General features: G+C 37.5%; 2 protein-coding genes across 3 annotated transcripts in view; both read right to left on the bottom strand.

Moving 5' to 3' along the window:
* Positions 1–10318, bottom strand: part of LOC109041640 (integral membrane protein GPR155 homolog anchor) — a 50001-nt gene extending 39683 nt beyond the window's left edge. Inside the window, exon 1 of one of the 2 annotated variants that reach the window (XM_072305712.1) lies at positions 10066–10318. The gene's annotated coding sequence lies outside the window, so the exon portion shown is untranslated. The remainder of the gene's footprint in view (positions 1–10065) is intronic. The other variant, XM_019058051.2, reaches the window with a different exon arrangement.
* A 3635-nt stretch (positions 10319–13953) lies between these two features.
* LOC140225787 (exonuclease 3'-5' domain-containing protein 2-like) lies at positions 13954–20327 on the bottom strand. Its single transcript, XM_072305714.1, has 6 exons — positions 20183–20327; positions 19152–19311; positions 18612–18817; positions 17657–17796; positions 15327–15502; positions 13954–14146 (listed from the first exon to the last, which is right to left on the bottom strand). Exons 2-6 carry the CDS (start codon positions 19268–19270, stop codon positions 13954–13956), a joined length of 834 nt encoding a protein of 277 aa, XP_072161815.1. The 5' UTR covers positions 19271–19311; positions 20183–20327.
* Between the last annotated feature and the right edge of the window lie 18 nt (positions 20328–20345).

The raw sequence follows: 20345 nt of genomic DNA, 5'->3' as shown, positions 1-20345 counted from the left end.
CAATTTATTTCGTAATATAATCTGATGTATCTGAAAATATCAAGCAAAAATATGCATAACTTTCCTCCACGAATATATATTTATCAGCGGACATTTGACGGCATTCGAATTTTTATACGGCGTTTTTCTTTTGCATGGGAATACATTGCCAAGCTAAGGAAGAACGCCGAAAGAGCCACCACTCACCAAACGTTACCAAACTTCCCCCTATTAAATAATTATTTCAGAGAGAAGTTCGCAAGATTTTTCTTAGAATTTTTCTGAGAATTATTTTCGCATTGGATCTGAGGTGTCTGGAAAAAAGAAAAATAGTGGCATTTTCCTATGGAACAAGTCTTTTATTGGCGGAAATTTGGTGAAGTCCGAAGGTATATACGGCGCACAGTGAAGCGAGTCGATTAGGAAGGTCACACACGATCTGGAGTCTTTAAAAGCTAAAATCTTTGTAATTATACATAGAACATAGAAGTTTTAAAGTGACTACATAGGTTCCCTCGTAAAATTTTCTTTCAGGAGCGCCCCTTTAAACTTAAATTGCGACGAAATAAACATCAAAATTTACATTTTTGGTAAACAATTCCACGTCCGTCCTCTACGATTGTTCGACCTACTGTGCGACGTTCCTCGGGTTATCGGAGAGGAGTACCTAACGTCCAATTGTCAAGTCTAGTTTTCTTCGAAGTTCAACTTTTCTTCTTCGAAGGAACTGGAATTTTCCGAAAAACAGAAAAAATTATTCATTTTTAGGCACCGCTCTTAAAATACGTAACGCTAAATTGCAGATTTTCCGACCCTTTCTCTCGTGAAGCTTAGGTGACGCATGTCCCTATCCTTTAACATAGGAAAACGAAATGATGTTACGATCTTCTCGACCTCATCTCCCTTAGAACATGCCTTATTTCATGAACAGTCCATTGGGACAACAAAAATAAAAATAAAAAAAATAAAATAAAAAAAAAAAAATAAAAAAAATGCTGAGAGAGAGCAGTGAGAACGTGAAAATTGACATTATTTCCGGTAAAACAGCAGTAAATGCATATTATCTCGTGAGAGATCAGTCGCCATTGCTGTCTCGTCATTAGCTTTAAAAATGTTCATGAAATTTTACGAGGCTGTGAGATTTATAAAAAATAAGAAACATTCGTTTCAAGCAGCGCTGGGTATTCAGTACGCAATTAGAAACGCCAAACGAAATGCCAAAAAATTGAAGAAAAAAAATTAATTTGATTCTCACTTTTTCCTTCTTATTCTTCAACGTACAAAAATAACGATACATGTGAATAGGATGGTGCCACCTAACAATGCTGGAGGAATTTTAATTATTATTCAGCATGAGGTTAACTATCTGATATTTCGAACGTAAATTTTACATAATTCATGAATTACGTCAATATTTTATGATTTTAAAATTCACTAGGTTCTGCTACCCCTTGATACCGACTATTGACCTTAAAATTTGTTTATTGTTAGTTGCAGGCATGCAAGTATGCAAAAAAAAGCTATCTTGCGTGTTCCTTTACGGTTAAGTATCGGTGCATCAATTCTTGATTGTTCGAAGATTTGGACACTCAGTGATTTCAATGTGTATTACAGATGGCCATTGACGCTTCTATACGCGCTCGTACGATCATTTTCTCAAGACCTTATTTTCGCATTGGTACTCTCATTGGTAACGCGGCGGGACATCAACAGGTAAAGTCGAAAAATGTACACCTACCTCTATTGCAAAACAGACAACGTTTCAAAACAATGCACTCTTCTGCAAAGAAATTAAAACAAAATATATTTTTGAAATTTCCTATAGGTACCTCGATACTTTGGGATAAGTGAAGAAAAATTCACAAAAATCCCGAGAGAAACCGTTGGCTGGTTTCCTTTGAAAAAAATTAATGAAATAAAACATGCGTGTACATTTGTTACGCGTTACAATAGAGAATTTGCAGTTGTCTGAAATTCTGTAAAATTTCATGTTTAAGAAGAAACTACACAGCGAACTCAGCATGAGAATATTCTCGGTTTCTAAAATGAACAATTGTTAGAGGAGATATGACTATATTACATCATCTGTTAAATCACATGTTTTTAAATGGGAACTGCGTCCCTTGGTGACGTCGCAAGACGGCAAATTTTCTCACTTTAAAATCTATTTTTCTACTATTTCCTGTCTAAAAAAGAACACTCCAAACGCAGCTCCCTGAGCATTCTCAGATGCAGCAATAAAATTGTTTCGTGCGAACTCTCCATCGAAAGTACGCATTGTTCGACTTGGGCCATCAATGAGTAATCGCACATTTTTCGGCGACGATGATTCAGAAGCAAGGACACTAGCCACTATCCCCTCATTGCTTCCTCCAGCGATGGGACAGTCCTGGAAGTTTTCGTTCGATGCGGAACTTGGCAGCGAATAGAATAATGAGTGGAGATTGACTTCCTTCGTGACCGCGGGGGAACATGCGATGTCGAGAGCTTGAGAGCTATTGTATGTCCAGAGCAAACTCAATGTCGAGAATCAGCTCAAGAGCAGTCGCTAATTGAAGTAAGCTCGTACTACATAGTGGTCAGTGCGCGGTCCGAAACTCATTTTGCTGGGGTGTTCTGGACATAATTCCTTTTTGAAAATCAATCCGAATTTTGACCTATAGGTTTCAGATCGCCGCGATATGGTCTTAAGAACGTGCGGCGCCCGATGAGGTTGGGCATGCGGCCCTGAAGATCACCTATGATGTCATAGAGCCTCTTATAATGCAAAAATTATTTTCGGAGACTGAAATTCAGTTTCACCAAATAACGACCAAATTATAACCAATTCGTTCTGCCGCTTAACTTAAAACAACGAGAGAATTCTGCGACCTTGTCGACAACCGCACGAGTATCTTCTAAAATTAAGCCACTTTTGAGGTTAAAACGCCACCCGACTAAAGTTTTCAGGAAGAAGAAGGGGGAGGGGCACGTAGACATCCCCCTCGAGCCATCAGAGAAAAATAAAAAAGTTGGATAAAAAGTGGCAAGGGAGTAAAATTGGAGAGTAAAAGTTTCAAACCTAAAAACTTACTGAGATGTTTTAAGAACTGAACTGACACCTGATTGTAGGCTTATTTTTCCTCTCGTGGAAGGAGGGGGGGGGGGGGGGTCGTGCAAAATATTGTTTCGTTTAACACTCTTACTTCATAATTGCTTGCTAATGCTCAAAAAATTGCAGTAAATTTTTAACAACCAACTATTTCACAAATCTTGAGCTTAGAATCCCATCTCGGGGAGGTTTATTGTATAGAATTTTCCGAGGAAGTCAAAAGCCCCTACCCCTCTGCTCTAAAAGTTATTTAAGGGGGGGGGGTGTTTAGAGGGGTTGAGAGGTGGTCTCTCTGATTCCAGCTTTTTCAAACCAGTGAAAGTTCCGAATATTACAAGGTTACCACAATTTCATCATCCCAATCCCCACCATGCCCATCATTATCAAATTCCCTAACTTGTTGACCTGAAATGTTCGGAGTCTCTGACTTCCCCTAACATTCTAATAAAACTTTCACTTCTATTTCTTCCCCTTAAATTACACTCGCTACTGCTAAACGCAACTCGCAAAGTTCCCTGACTTTTCCTGTGAATTCCCTGACTTTCCCGGTTTTCCAACCCTGCGAATAATGTATGACGTCACACTACGTCGCAGCCACTAAATTCGTCTATTCTATCCTGATGGAGTCTCGAAAATTCTAATCGGAGGGTTCGTCTTCGTCTTGGTTGAAAATTCTATATCAAGCGGAGCGACCTCCGGAGGCATAACCCGTGTGCTCTCATTATCGGTAATTGTTTTTGACACTCGTGTCACTTCTCCGTTCGCCCGCTTTCTCGTCGCCATGCTTTTCGTCGTTTCGTTCGCCTCGAACATTGATCGCGTTATCACAGCAGGACGCCGGCGTTCCATTCGATCCCCCTTCGGAATGCGGGGTCTTTAAGTGGGACCCGAGGGTTCGGTGGCGAAGCGCGATTGATCGATTATCGATATTTCCCCTTCTGAACTATGGCAAACAGTGGCGTGGCGTGCTTTGCGATATATCGATTGATCTGCCATTTGAACCTATGAGAAAGAATCGATAAACAAGGCGTTCGCAGCGAACACCTTAATAATCGATTCTTTACCACAGCTTTATGTGAGGAAATATCGATAATCGATCGTCCACGCCACGCCACTGCTATTCAAACTTATGAAAAAGGATCGATAAACAGGGTGTTCGCAACGAAGACCTCAGTAATCGATTCTTTACCGTAGCTTCCGATGAGGAAGTATCGATAATCGATCATTCACGCCTCGCTACTGATGGTGAGGAATCGATTGTTAAGGTGTTTGTTGCGAACATCCTGTTTATCGATCCTTTTCCATAGGTTTAAATGGCGATATATTGCAAAGCACGCCACGCCACCGCGGGAGCTGATGGATTTCCTTCGTTTGCGCACTCCGGGGTGGCCATAGAAATACAGCACTGGAAAAAAAAAAAAAACACGTTGGATCTAGAGTCCAGACTCTAGAAAACATTGACAAAAAAAAATACTCTTGATTCAATCAGACTTAAGCTTAAATCAAAAGGAAAATCCGCTCAAATTAAGAGGCTTGGTTCTTGATTTAAGCTTGAATCTGATTGAATCAAGAGTATTTTTTCTTGTCGATGTTTTTAAGAGTCTGGACTCTACATCCAATGTGTTTTTTTTCCGGTGAGGATATAGGAATCCCCTCACTTTTCGAGGTTTTTCCTCGACGAATTTTGACAAAATTCCTTGATTTCCAAACAATGCGGAATGAAAAGTAATATGAAGATTCGGAAAAGCTGAGGCAATGAGACACGATATGTAAATAAGATGTTTCTAAAAGGTAACGAGTCCATTTTCCAGAATGGCCCTGTACTGGGCTACGTAAGAGTTCTATGGTGCTGTCGGGCTCTCCTGGAAACTTGACTTGTTACATTTTAGAAACAAACTGTTCAACATGAAAATTCGTCACTTCCCTGAGAGCAAACTGGAAAGAAAAAAAAAAAAAAAAAAAAAAAAAAAAAAAAAAAAAAAAATTGGACCTAGAGTCCAAACTCTTGAAAACATTGACAAGAAAAAATACTCTTGATTCAATCGGATTTTTGCTTGAATCAAAACGAAATCCGCTCAAATTAAGAGGCTTGGTTCTTGATTTAAGCTTAAATCTGATTGAAACAAGAGTATTTTTTTCTTGTCGGTGTTTTTAAGAGTCTGGATTCTAGATCCAATGTGTTTTTTTTTCCCAGTGCAGCGTTTCTCTACATGAGGGCTAATAACGAACAATATACAGTCTCCCTGACAATTTTGCCAAAAATGAGCCAATTTTTCCGTTTGAATTTTCCATGACTATGATCACGTGGTGGAACAAAAAATGAATTCCAAATCGCAACTAGTATTTCTTCTGCAAGTTTATAAAAGCATGAGGCACATCGCCGATGGTGCATTTACATCATGTTAACGGTAAAGAACAACGTAATTCACCCATTATGAACACTGGGAAAGAAAGGAGGGGAAAAACCGTGCTGGTCGTAGAAAAAGTCCAGCAATTATGAAGAACAGGGACCTCGGCGTCGGCGACGCTCCTTGAAAACCGTGGCGTGGCGTGTTTTGCGATATATCGACTGATCGGCGATTTAAACCTATAGAAAAGTATCGATAAACAGGGTGTTCGCAGCGAACACCTTAATAATCGATTATTTACCACAGCTTCAAATGGAGAAATATCGATAGATCGCGAAGCACGCCACGCCACTGCTTGAAAATGTTTCCGATTATACACAATCATGGCAAACACTTATCAGTAAGTGCCTCATCGATGACTAATTATAAGTTCAACTTGCACTGATAGTGCCCAAGACATCTGAGGCGTCCGACACTTAAGCTCGCTGTATACCTCATTTCGGCTGATGTAGAAGAATAGTTCAAAACAACGGTTTTGGATAGAAGAAAAAACACACCGTTTTTAAACGATGAGATTTTTTCCAGATTTTTTTCCAGATCGAGCACTTTTCAAGACCGCATAAACCATGCTAAAATCCGATGGCGTTTGCATCTATGAAAATTTGATCATAAGCCAGGGTGTCTACCAGTTATGAAAAAACAAAAAACTGGGACTTTTTTCCCGAAATACTATGAAAGGAAGCTAGTTAGAGCGTTAAAAGGCGTATTTTATACGACTAATTTTACAAGTCATGTTGAACCGATGAAAACATACGAAAAACCAAGCAACACTTCAGTTCTTCTATTCCTGGTTATACCGCGCCGCCGCGACTGGCGGGGAAATTTGAAAATGCCGGTGTTTGGGACGATTTTTGTCATTTTTTGGGGACCTGAACAAGAAAATTGGGGACTTTCGGGGATATCGACGACACCCTTCCAAAATCGGGGATAACCGCGGACATTGGGGACTTTTGGGGACCGGTATACACCCTATAAACCTCTTTTCCCCCGATAAATATTCAAATGATTGCTAATAAGTACTTAAAATGTCTATCTACCAGAAAATACACGGAAAGAATAAGTACCTACTAAAAGCTTTCCAGAATGGACTGGGGTATTGTACACTGGAAAAAAAACACATTGGATCTAGAGTCCAGACTCTTAAAAACACCGACAAGAGAAAATACTCTTGATTCAATCGGATTTTTGCTTAAATCAAGAACCAAGCCTCTTAATTTGAGCGGATTTCCTCTTGATTTACCTAAGCTTAAATCCGATTGAATCGGGAGTATTTTTTCTTGTCAATGTTTTCAAGAGTCTGGACTCCAGATCCAATGTGTTTTTTTTTTTTTTTTTTCCCAGTGTAGGGTACTCTTCACGAGTTTCAAGTGATCGTTGTTGTTTCCCGATGAAAACTCGATATATTTTTTAATAAATAAGGTTTAAAATCTTACTGCTGCTTCTGACGGGACGAGCCGAACGGCGTTTCCTAATTTATGAATCCAGGTCAAATCCTCCGCCAAGCATTACGGAAAATTGCGGTGCGAGTGAAACTCGTTTCTACCCCTTAATTCGGATCCTTGGAGTCTTGATACTTACTCTGCCGTGCTAAGGAAAAACGCCGTATGAACCTTCAGGCGTTGCCAAATTTCCTTTGATAAAACATTAATTTCCTGCTAAATATATGAATTTTTTTCTTCCAATCTTTAAGATAATTTTGTTCGCAATTTCACCTTAAATCCTTGGAAACTTCAAGGATAAATACTCAAAACTTTGCTAAAAATAAACATTTTATCGAAGGAAATTTGGCAACTTTCGAATGTTCATACGGCGTTCTTCCTTAGCACGGCAGTACTAAGGCGAATCCGTATTCTGCCTTACTGAGGGAACTCCGTCTCCTCACTCCGTAACAACGGTGGGGCGTTGCCAAATTTACTGATGAAATATTGTTTTCTGGCAAACTTATAGGTACCGATTTTTCTTCGAATTTTTTGAAGAATTTTATTCGGCATTCTATTGGAATTGTGTAGAAACGAAGAAAGATATTCATAACTCTTTTTAGAGTCGTTTTTCAGCATTTTCCGTGGTCGGTCGATCCGTTAATAATCTCTGGATTTTAAAGCATTTCTCCAAAATTCCGAGCATCACACCACTCACGGTAGCCAAAATTCCCTGACTTTTCCCGGTCGCCACGAATTCCCTGACTTTCCTGGTTAATTTTCCAGAACTCCGGCAACCCTGCACGTCGTTCTTCGGACGTAAGGGCGTATCTCTACTTCCACGTGAGCCCCAGAAAGCATTGTTATACGGAGAACAGAGCTCACGTGGAAATCAAATTACGCCCTTACGTTTCACGTTAGAGGAGCGACCATACTGCCGTGCTAAGGAAGAACGCCGTATGAACTTTCCAGACTTGCCAAATTTCCTTCTATAAAATGTTTATTATTAAGGAGTGCTATGAATATATTTCCTCGGAATTTTCAGGAACTTCAGCTGAAATCGCGAACAAAACTATCTGCAAAAGTGGACGAAAAATATTCATAAGTTAACCAGAAAATTCGTGTTTTATCAAAGGCAATTTAGCAACGCCTGAAGGCTCATACGGCGTTCTTCCTTAGCACGGCAGTATATGAGTCGTTTTTCGCGGCATCTTTGGACAAGAGCGCACGAGGAAAGATCGTCGAGAGGGTGCGAGGGATATGATTAAATTCCTCAGCGAGGCGTGAGAAAGAAAATGGTGGTAAATGGAGGAGAAGGGATGAAGAGGAATGCCTTTAATTTTCAGACCCACGATAATAAACCAGCAGTGCCGCTCGCCTTCGATCTTCATAAATTTGAACGCTTTTAGGTCCGCAATTGCTGATGAACAGTCATCAGGAATACAAAAAAAAAATACGTCTCATTCACTATGATTGAAGCAAATGTGCGAAAGTTGTTGAATTTTCTGCTGAATTTTCTAAGCATATATTTTACTAATAAGAATAAATAGGTATTTTTATCTGTTGTCAGAGGTCCACTACAACAGCATAATCGTGGGTTGCGACAAAAATTGAAGGTTCAAAGTATATTCATTCAATTTTCCTGAAGTCCAAAGACTCTTTAGGACTGTTCAAGACGTCATGATCACGAATCATAACTCGAAATTGTTTTTGAGCTAAGGCATTAAGACGGTTAAATATTCTGGAGAAATATGAAGTAAGTAAGTACCTAAACGAAATGAAAGAATTGCTGGCTGAAAACTCCCTTAGTCTCTATTTTTTATCATCGCTGCTTGTTCTTTATTTGAAAACAATCCACTTAATAGTGACAAAGCGTTGCCACTGAGAAAGCTGGCGCATCTTCAATTTCAACCCTTGCACTGCGCACATTTTGGGAGCAGGAATTGTGGTATTCAGACCTGACCCAAAGGTCGAAGTCAAGAGAAACATATCTTGATTGCAACGTTTCTGCATCTGGGCTGTTTTTCAATTTTGGTGGGGAGAAACACCATAATGAACACGATTGTTTGGAAACATGGTATTTTCAGCACAGGATAGTAAGACATCGGTGTGAATACCAAGAAACAAAGCTCAAAAGTTGTCATTTGAAAAACTAAATATATGTGACAAGGAATTGACATGTCACAAAAAAGCTGAGGGTTTCTCAATTTTCTGCAATACCTACATTATCATTAAGAGAGCCTGTACTTAGTTTTGGTCTTCCTTGGAGTAAGTAGGTATTTTAAAGTTGGAATTGGGGAACATATTATTATGTGGATGAAATATCATAAAATTAAATAATTTGGGAGAGCTAAAAATTTGCGAATCCAATTCTTCGCAGGCTCAATGCGATTGGCATCAGTCCTCTGGACAATGTCCGTTAGACACTGCCAGGAATTCTGAAAATACGGAATCAAGTGGTGGATAGTAGGTCGAGTTTCGCGAGTCTAAAACAGTAAACAAAGCCTTGTTTTCTACAGAATGGAATTTGAACATTTCCTTACACCCATTGCTCCTCTTGGCTGAGGTCTTTCTCCAAATAAAGACTGCAGCCTGACTAATAACAAGCCATCATATTGCAATATATTACAGAGCATAGAAAGAGCTAAGTATGTGTTGTCTTGTCTTGCCGGTAAGGCTAGAAATAGATTCAATAATCAGGCTGCAGCGCCTCGATTGTTGAATCGTTTATCGAATTAATTCGATCGATAACTCCCTATCTTCACAATGCTATATATCGATCAAGGTCATTCGATAACGATTCAACAATCGACCCGCTGATGAGACTTAGAGGGTGCATATGGGACAGTTACCAGGATTCAGAAATGAAACCTGGAGTTTCCTACATTAGAAATCGGATGTGCTGTTCGACATAAAAATTGTTAAAAAAGTAAAATGCACTTTATACAGTTCAGCAATTCGACTGCAACATCAAGATCCTGAACTTAGTTTTCTGTAGCATTACAAGAGACGACATACCTCATGACTCGCAGCGAAACAATAAAAGAACAATGGATTCGTCTGAGAAGAGTGAAAGTGAAAAATTTTTCAGACTTCATTCTTATCAAGGAGAAACGAACGAGAGATTAAAACAATTGGATTCGGCATGCAATCGAAGTGGGAAACTTACCTAGGACAAGGATGAAGAATGGGGTTAGGTGATAAGAGCAAAATCCGTTCTTTACATGAAACTGCACAGCCAACCACGAAAACGAAAATGATCACAGATATGGACGAGAAAAGGAACGACCGATTTATCGACAATCTGGTGCCATGATTTTCGAAGAAAGTGACAAAACCGGAACGTATTATGATGGTCAAACGGAGCTGCCTTCCTTATCACTAGTTCTAACTGAAAATCAAAATCAACAATGAAATCAAGACCAATCCACACAGGTCAGTCATTCCGGTGGACGAGTTTTGGTACTCTACTGCGCAGTGACGTACTATTGAGTGCTTGCAATGTATTTCTTATGGGTGCACTCAATAGTACGTCACAATGAGTGCTGCGAGTTAGGGCCGGGCGGGGGAGTGGATTTCAAAAAAGCTGCGCAATAACTGACCTGTGTGGATTGGTCTTGAATGAAATTTTCGGCCGAAAGAACATCTTGCGCAACAGCTCCTCCCCCTCCCTCTCGCCATCACTTGAGGCTTGTTTCGACCAATCACAGCGGTTTTAGAAATCACATGACTCGGCTCTGCGCGCGCCTGATTCCACAAAGCGCCAAACTTGACTTTAGAGCGGGAAAATCAAAATTGCGCTCCCTAATTTGTGGAGCGCAGAGCTATATTCGCTGAGCGCATCAGAACCAAAATAAAGAAAATAAGAGTTGGATACGCAGCAGCATCAAGACTTTTTTACTGATCCTGTTTTGCCTTATAACGACAAAGTATAAAAATAAATCTTTCAAAATAAAAATTATAACAAACAAACCAAAAAATTAGTTGTAGTTGCGAGAAACATAATGCTCTCTGCAAAAGCTTCAAAGCCATCTTATATTACGTTGAAATATTTATGAGAAAAAAATCAACAGAATATATGGATTCATTGAATTTTGAAAGAAGGAAGCAAGAGCATTGCAATGTTTCTAAGATTGTGTAACTTTCTTGTTATAAAATAAAAACCTGATCATCTATAAGTAAACAGTTTCTGTTTCGAGCCCTAAAAACTGTAAATTCAAGACAATAATTACCATGTAAATTTAATAATTTTGCATGATTTCAATACAGTTATTGCGAAGAATGAAGTTCCGCAATCTTAGCAACATTCCAATGCTCTTGGTTCCTTTTTGCAAAATGCAATCCATTCATATGGCATTGCACGATGAACATGGTGCATATGCCGCTATGGAAGAATCTATCCATGGGACAAGGTAGGTAGATTGAAAACCAAATGAGACCACTTATAATCCCACAATAATAACTACTGACAGTCAGGGGTTTTACACATATGGTTTTCAAGGACATTCGAATACTGGATGAGGCACAATTCAACAATTAAAGATTAAAATTTGAAGCTGAAAGAACGATCGGCCCTCTGACCAAAGGCTTAATATTGTCCTTAGAGATTTGCAAAATCTGGCTGTGGAGCGTTTAATTTATTCAAGCTTGGCATTTAAAGGTAGTTAAATCAAATCTAATTTCTTGCTGGAACAGGCCTTTTCCCAAAGGCAGAAATACAGATGGATTTCTATTGTTTGATTACATTAGGTCAATGTAGACAATAATGTTTGCAAAACTGCACACTAAGGGTGAGGATATGGAAATAAATGGTTATGGCGTATTTTGGTTCAAAGAAATTAAAAAGGTATATTTTTAAAAAAATATTAACAAAGTAAAAAGTCAAACGCAACTTATAGCAGTTACTTACTTACTTCAGTTTTTTCAGGAGGAAAAAAAAATTTGAACCAGACGCTGAAACCAGAGAACTCCAAAAAGAATTAGCTTATAAATATAAATATCTATCATGATTTATGACTAAGCACTGAGGCATACTTTGTTAACTGAGCAAGACACGAGACTGAGATACTGGGCCAAAAAAAGAAGTCTGACTGCAATCTGGTGCAACAGGGCTTTTGCTAAGGAAATTGTATAACATATAAAAAAATGATTCTGCTAAATTGAGGGTGCCTTTTCCTCATACCAGTCAGTAGGTATGTTTGCATGAAACTTTCATAATATGATGCTGTCCTCTTCAGGTTGGTAAATTGAGAGTTACTTTATAGTTCACATGATTCTGCTGGGGATAAAAGTGAAGAAGCCCTATTTATGAAAAACAGGACTAATATCATTCACAAAATTTTAACAGAAGTTACAGGATGGCTTTAAATGTGGAAATAAAAAATCATTCCATCCCTTTTTATTCGACTTTAATAACAAACGGAGGGGTGAATGTGAATATCACAAGAGGCTATTTTCAATTAATATTTATCAATACACTTGCTGCACAATTTTGCTACCTGATGTGCACCCAATTTTAATGTTATTTATATATGCAACAGGAAATGTCTGTAGCTGAATGGTTGAGATACTGAGTTTGTGGAATCTTTCTAATGAAAAACAATCTCTGAGGATAGTATCTGTGCAAAGCATTGGACCAAAAAAAAAAGAGAGAAAAAAAGAATATTTCGTCTTTTTATCTTAGCACACCTTGGTTGCAAAGATCTCACATATCAATCAAAATATGTAATGATGTTACTAAAATTCAACTGAATGAGAATTATTCACACCTTACCTGATAATGGAGAATTTGCACGCAATTTTTTTATTGCTTCATCTGAAAGTGCCTAATGAGCTGAGTTCGCAATATTTTTCATAATTTTTTTCTGACATGGGAAATTGGAGAAAAATTGATTTAAAAGTGAGAAAATGCGCCGCCTTGTGACGTCATCTGGCGGCATTTCCCATTTAAACACATGTATTTTAGCAGAATCGGTTATTTTGTCATATCTCCTCTAATAATCGCTCAATTTATGAATCAAGGGTATCTTCGTGTTCAGTTCACTCAGAGGATTCCACTTAAACAGGAAATTCATCAAATTTCAGACCCTTGCAAATTCTCCATTGATACAATAATAAAAACTTCTCACTAGAATTCATATTCTTGTAGAATATGGTCCTTGCAACACGCATGAGTTAAATAAATTTTTGGTCAATATTGAGTCAAGTAAATCTTGCTTAAATTCTTCACTCATGAAAAAGGTCAAAACGATAATCAATGAACCGATCAAGCATAGAGCTAATTAAGATTAAATTTTTGATCTCTTGACTTTTTGTCAATGCAACGGTAAAAACTTCTTGCTCTCAGAGGACGATCATCATATCAACTAGGTTCTTCACAAAGGACAAGATCAAAGCCATGATCAACAGACCAATCGAGGGGCAAATGTTTTGGTTTCATACTATCAAGGAAATGTTGTCGCCAAAGTTTTTCAAACTTTTTTGAAGCTAGCATGTCATTGCAATTAAAGTTTTTGTAGGCGTCCATCAATTGTTTTCCATGCGATTCATAATGATCATTGGTCTCCCTGCAAAATAAAATTGAGAAAATTAAAATTACAGAAAATCCAAGTGGCAGGTTAATGCTTTATGCTAGACACAAATAGTGGAAACAATCATTAGTTACATATTAAAAAGACTCAAATGTTCAGAGACTTGCTGATCAATGAATTAAACTGTGAATGATAAACCAGAAAAGAGCTACGTGCTAAAACAACTTTGCAAAGCCAGTAGTGACAATGAAGTGAGCGTAAGTAGAAACAATGACACAAATCGGAAACAATCCTGAAGACAGATTTAGTGAAAATTTGAGAAATTATGACTGAAGACCCATCTATTATCAGTTGGCAAAAAATAGAGTGAAAAAATCTAAAACTGAACCTGAGACCTACTAGATTTTGGGGATGGACTGGAGAGTTAATAGAAAAATTGTAGAATGAAGAGACATGGGTTTTTCCAGTAAAAGCGACTTCCCCTATATGTATGTATGGTAGGTAGGTAAATACATTTATTTGGTGCTTTAACATTGGACAAGATCAAAGCCATGATCAACAGACCAATCGAGGGGCAAATGTTTTGGTTTCATACTATCAAGGAAATGTTGTCGCCAAAGTTTTTCAAACTTTTTTGAAGCTAGCATGTCATCGCAATTAAAGTTTTTGTAGGCGTCCATCAATTGTTTTCCATGCGATTCATAATGATCATTGGTCTCCCTGCAAAATAAAATTGAGAAAATTAAAATTACAGAAAATCCAAGTGGCAGGTTAATGCTTTATGCTAGACACAAATAGTGGAAACAATCATTAGTTACATATTAAAAAGACTCAAATGTTCAGAGACTTGCTGATCAATGAATTAAACTGTGAATGATAAACCAGAAAAGAGCTACGTGCTAAAACAACTTGCAAAGCCAGTAGTGACAATGAAGTGAGCGTATGTAGAAACAATGACACAAATCGGAAACAATCCTGAAGACAGATTTAGTGAAAATTTGAGAAATTATGACTGAAGACCCATCTATTATCAGTTGGCAAAAAATAGAGTGAAAAAATCTAAAACTGAACCTGAGACCTACTAGATTTTGGGGATGGACTGGAGAGTTAATAGAAAAATTGTAGAATGAAGAGACATGGGTTTTTCCATGAGTAATTGGGATGCTTATTGCTTTGTCTACTCAGTCAAACTGTGCAATTTACCTTTGGCGAAAATAGTTCCACAAAGTGAGTACATTCAGTTCAATGAACTAGTTTCAGCTCTTTTAAAATAGGTTTGTTGAGGTCAAAAAAAGGCTATCCTTTAACTGAACCTAAATGAGTGTGCTTTCAGTTCATCAAAGTAATTGACTGAAAATAAATTATGAAAACTAAGTATAGAGCTTCTCATAGTTTTCACAAAAAGTCAATAATGGCACTGATTATTTCAGGCTTTCCAAACTAAATTTTTGAATTATTTTATATTCACTAATTTTCAAGATTTTTGGGATATATTTTAAAACTCAGAGCCTCCTTAAAAATGGAAAAATCTTTTTCCTAAAAATCCGAGGAAAAATAAATACATCATTAGACTCTTGCTTTTTTTCTACTTCAGGTGTTGATCTCATTGATGCTGCACGTTCGGGTACATCTACAAAACAATGTCCCAAAATCTCCATGAACAGATTCTTTGTAAAACATACCATCATTGCACTTTCAGGCTTAAAAACCTCAGGGAGATTTCTAGACAATAAAAACAAAAATAGTAGGAACTGTCAGAAAAATGTAAAAACGGTTCATTTTTGAAAGAGCTGCATATACATGAAACACTATAATTAGATATGCCTCTACTTGCGACACGCAATGCCCTGAAAAAAATTAACATAATTTAAAATCAAATACAAAATGTGACCAAACTTACAAATAGATTTCCTTAGAAGCTTTGTCAATATCTTCATCAGTTAATATTTCAATATTGTAAAAGTTCTTGATTCTGTCTGAAAATTCTTTTATTCGAAAATCTGGCAAAGTTGATCTGTGCTTTTTTAGAGCCTTGCCAGCTTGCTGAACTTTTTTTATATCTTCATTCGGAAGAAACTGAAAACAATAGGTAATTAATGGAAAAATTAAAATTCTTTCTTGGTTTTTTCTTCATTCCCATTTTTCAAGTTTGCATGAGCAACAATAACAGTATAGATATTATGCAGATATGGATATATTCTAACTGTACAAGACTTAAGGATGCGTCGGTGCTATGGAAGGTTCATTTTTAGCAGGTTCTGTATGGTTTTAGGGTAGCATACTTTCATCTCTAATCCCTTGTCCCTTATCTACTTAAGAAAAAACCATACTTCAGACTTGACATCCATCTCCAGACTTTAATCCTTTTCTTTTTGCGTAATCATTATGTACAACTTGAATGAAATTGAAGCATTCCAATAAAACATATACGAATAATGAACGAAAATAAAAATAAACGCACAAGTGACTGCAGTCGTATTTATATTATTATTATTTATCCTTTAGCGGTTCGATGTAATTTTTCACTTTCGTTCAATGAATACTTGGGGGGGGGGGGGGATGCCTAAAAGTGAACAATGTCAACATGATGCGTAAATTCTCTATGATTTTTCGTATTCGATAGCAGGAGATTTGATTCAAAATATAGAGTCGTAAATTTGGATTGTTTCTCTTGGAAGAGATGAAATAAGAACGAAAATTTTGAAACACCGCAATGGAGATACGTGGTTTCGCACTTCAGGCGGTGCGATACGGACATCCATCAAGTTTAAATAGTTTCATCAAGTCCCTTTCTCCGCCGATCAACGCGTCCGTCGATCGACCCAGATTCAGTTGGTGCGTAGGAAGTCAAAACGCCTTCAATTTTTTGAACGCAATACGGACATCCGTCGAGGTTGTATAGTTGTATCAAGGTGCCGTAGCAGACGCGTCCCAGTGTTTATCGTTACAGACGAATATAAGTTGAGGGAAGAAAGTCAAAATGTCTTCAATTTTATACATACATAGTTTTGGGCAAAATGAGAGACGACGTTTCTCCATTTGCGACTTGCAGACTTCCTGAGAAACTTTATTTTTTTGTAGTAGTCACCAGGGACGGATTTACCTTTTAGTGCTCCCAAGCAAATCTCACAGTCGCGCCCCTCGCAGAACTGACAACCACGTGGGGGGTGCGGGGGGGATATTCCAGGAAAAAGGGGGGCCGGGGGTCCTCCCCCGGAAATTTTTTAAAAACGGGTATTTGATTAACGCAATTTAAAGCTACTTTTTGGTTATCTCTGAGAAAAATTTGGTAGCTCAAAAGCCTCATGTGCTATGATTGTTATCAAAAGTTATAATGAATTAAAACAGCAAAATTAAACAAAGGCGACAAAAAGTTGAAAAAAGTAAAAAACAAAGGCGCGACATCGAGACGAGACAATCAATGCAGAGGGGGCGCGGACCTTATCAGCAGACAAGGACAGATTCACAGATATTCTTCTTTTCTTCAACCTATGTCTTCGTCCTTAATTTTTTTTACGAATTTCATTACAACCCTTTAAAAAGCATGCAGGTGTCTCAAAACTTTGCGCCCCTATTAGGCAGCTGCCTAGGTCTGCCTTGTGGGAAATCCGCCACTGGTGAACATTAAATCCAACACATGCACTGATTAGAAATGGATGAGAAACAAGGAATCAAGAAAGGAGAACATAAGTCACCCTGTGAATGAATTGGCAGTTGCAAAAACAAAAGAATATCTGAACTTATGACGTTGAAAATGTTTCAGATTCCTGTTTGGAGTCAATGATAAATCTTAACCAGGCAAGTAAGGTTTGGTACTTATGGTGAAAGTTCACTGTCCAAGTCCGCAATCAAAGGCAGTATAACAATCTGCCACAGGAAATCTGACTGAGCTCCTTTGACTGGTTTTCAGGCGGATATCCATTGGTAGATAAGTATACCCTAAGTGTTGGACCTTTAAAATTATTAGGGTAATGCAACATTTTACTAAAATTCTCCTTCCGCTTTTGCTAAAATTCCCCTTCGCTATTCATTCCTAAAAAACGGACCTATGGCATCTAAACACACACTTAATGAACCTAGTCCAAATAATATCTTTCAAACTGAAAATAAAATTGAATAAACCCGAGGAGCTTTATTTCTATCATTTAAAACAGCATTGCTGTGTCTCATGAGTTTACCATCTAAGTACATGTTTCAGTGATAAATGCAGACACAATATGAAGCACTTACTTTTGGACCTGTTTCAGCATTGTTGATAGGTACTTTGTACTTGGTACAAAGAGATTTTTTCAGCTCATGTTGATATTTGTTAAGTTCATCATGACATGACTTGCAAAAAAGTAGGATATCATGGGAAGAATGAGACGTTCCTGAAACATCATTTAAAGAAATGTATGAGAGACTTTTAAAAATTCAAACTTCTCAACTTCAACACTGTGAATTCAATAGTACAAAACATTTTCAGGAATCCAGCGATTTTTAAGAGTCATTGTCCAAAAAATTTTATACATTTCCATGTTTATTTTTAACATCTGAACTTCACCATTAAAATTCGAGGTTTCCTTAATTCCTTCATTTTACAATTCCCTGATTTTTCAGATTTTTAATATACCATTTGTTCAAGCAGCCTGTTTACAGCAATGGTTTCTTCAAGGTAACCTATGTGATAAGTTTTTCCCTTTTTTTTTTCTTGGCTTAAATCGAAAATTTTACAAACATTTGTTTTTGCATTGAAATACTAAAGAGGAACAGAAATACACTATTAAACTCGACGTATTGATCCAGCTGAGGCACAGATGGATCAGTCCTTGTAGTATCATTTCAAAAACTTTACTCCAACCTTGGGGGTCATTCAAAAAATATGTAATGCTAAAGGTGGGGGTCAGGGGGGTTGAGGAGAGCGTTGCACCATCCAGTTTCTATGTATTATGGGATAGGGATCTATGTCCCAAAAGCGTTACAAGGGGGAGGAGGAGGGGTTGAAAAATTCAAAGTGTATCATAGCGTATTTTATAAATGGCCCCTTAACTATTCGTTGTGCCTGTACGTTCTATTTTTTGGAAATTTTTCAATAGATTGACCATTACTTAGTTAAAATCTGACTATGAAAAACCAAATAACATTTGTGGAAGAGTTATTTGAATTATTATAAACAAATTACCAGTACCATCGTATTGTAATTTACCTCCTAAATATTTGCGATACTCTGCCGGAACAATATACTTCCGAAGTAGGAGATTACTGCAACCGCAAACAACACAGATGTTATCCTTATCATGACAATAGTACACTTTTGATGGACACCCTTGATCTTTATAATTAGTAGAAAAATTTAACTGGAGAGTGACTGGATTCTCTTTAATGACGGAACCTAGGCCTTTATCAACATACCTGTGAACATGAAACACTTAAAGTAATTCAAGGGTGAAAACAAAAATGAGACAAGAAAGACAGAATCATTTCCCGTTTTGAAAAAAACCAAAGTAGTGTGAACATTCAAGCAAAAAGAAGTTTTCAAGTTACACGGTTTGAAGATTTAAAGGCAAAAGTTAGATTTGATGCGCATTTTATGGAACTGAAATTTTTCTGAAGATGATAAAGTAAAATACTTCGCAACCATTTCGGAGGATGGCCCTTACCTACCATCTCATTTTAAAGTTTTTCTGCAGTGAGATCCCTTTCCCCAAGGACAGGCACAAGTAAATAAGTAAACAAATAAACTTACCACTGTACTTTTTTTCGGTTGCAAGTTGACAATAGAGTTCCCTCTGAGTCAAGAAGTTGACAGTTATCATACAATGGTTTCTGTAAAATGTATGGTGGGTGAGCTTTGGAATTTTTCATATTACCAAACACCCTATGTTTCCTGTTCAGGATAGCAAGGACTGAACAGAGCCAAAAATGACAAAAATTAATAAAACAATGATAAATTTTGAAGAATGCTACATTCTACTAGGAGAGTACATGACGACGGTGTAAGTCGGCAATCACATAACTCATTCCCAGTGTCTGAAAGTCTCCGCCTCTATGTTAATTTTTAAAGGAGAACAAATTGACATCATTCCTTTAATTTTTTGCAGAATTTTCTTCGCACAGAGAGAAAAAATCACGGCAGTTTTAAAGAATTGCTATTGAGTAGTTTTTCGTTTAAAAAATAAAGTATGATAGGAGGTTTGCGACGTCACAAATCGAGTTATGTGATTGCCGACTTACACTGTCGATATAGATATTAGTACAATAGTGAGTGGCAGCTGCGTTGCGTGCACTCAATCCTTGATGGCTAGTGGACAACTGCAACGCAGTCGCATGCGTACAGAAAGTAAACAACTGCCATCTTAACAGATGCTAGTTCTAATTATTTGCATTTTTCAAGTAGAATTAAAATAGAACCTGCAACTTATCCTGTGTTTGGACACTTTCTTCTTGTAATGAACCTTTGACGGAAAAGCAAACTAAGTGCTGTCAGGAACAGCATGATCATCTCCCAATTTACATTCATGTCTAGTCAAATCATCCATATATCTCTATCTCTGAGAAATAGTGTATTTTCAAAATTTGGGTGGTTAGATAGGACTGGGTCTGAGCCCTATTCCAGCTTCCAATTAACTGTTACCCTTCCTACGGAGGAATTTTGTAGAAAATGAGTCGGCACTTACAGAGATTAGAGAGTACCTAAAACAAATCTGATGAAAGCAAAATTGCGAGAGCGATGAAAAATCAGAGCAAATGAAATGAAAATTAGGTGGAAATACTTACATTTTACTCATATCGGCGTGAAATACTAAGAAACGTCAACGCTGGGAATGAATGGCCATGTGAAATTTTTGGGTTAAGTTGTTGTTTATATTATTTTTTCCTATCAATTAATTGTGACGTCATCAAATATAAAGGAAAGTGCAATTTGGCAACGCTAAACTTC

Source organism: Bemisia tabaci, unplaced genomic scaffold (assembly GCF_918797505.1).
Source record: "Bemisia tabaci unplaced genomic scaffold, PGI_BMITA_v3".
NCBI classification, from domain to species: domain Eukaryota; kingdom Metazoa; phylum Arthropoda; class Insecta; order Hemiptera; family Aleyrodidae; genus Bemisia; species Bemisia tabaci.
The sequence above is the reverse complement of the archived record's forward strand: the minus strand, read 5'-3'. Positions and strand labels throughout refer to the sequence as shown.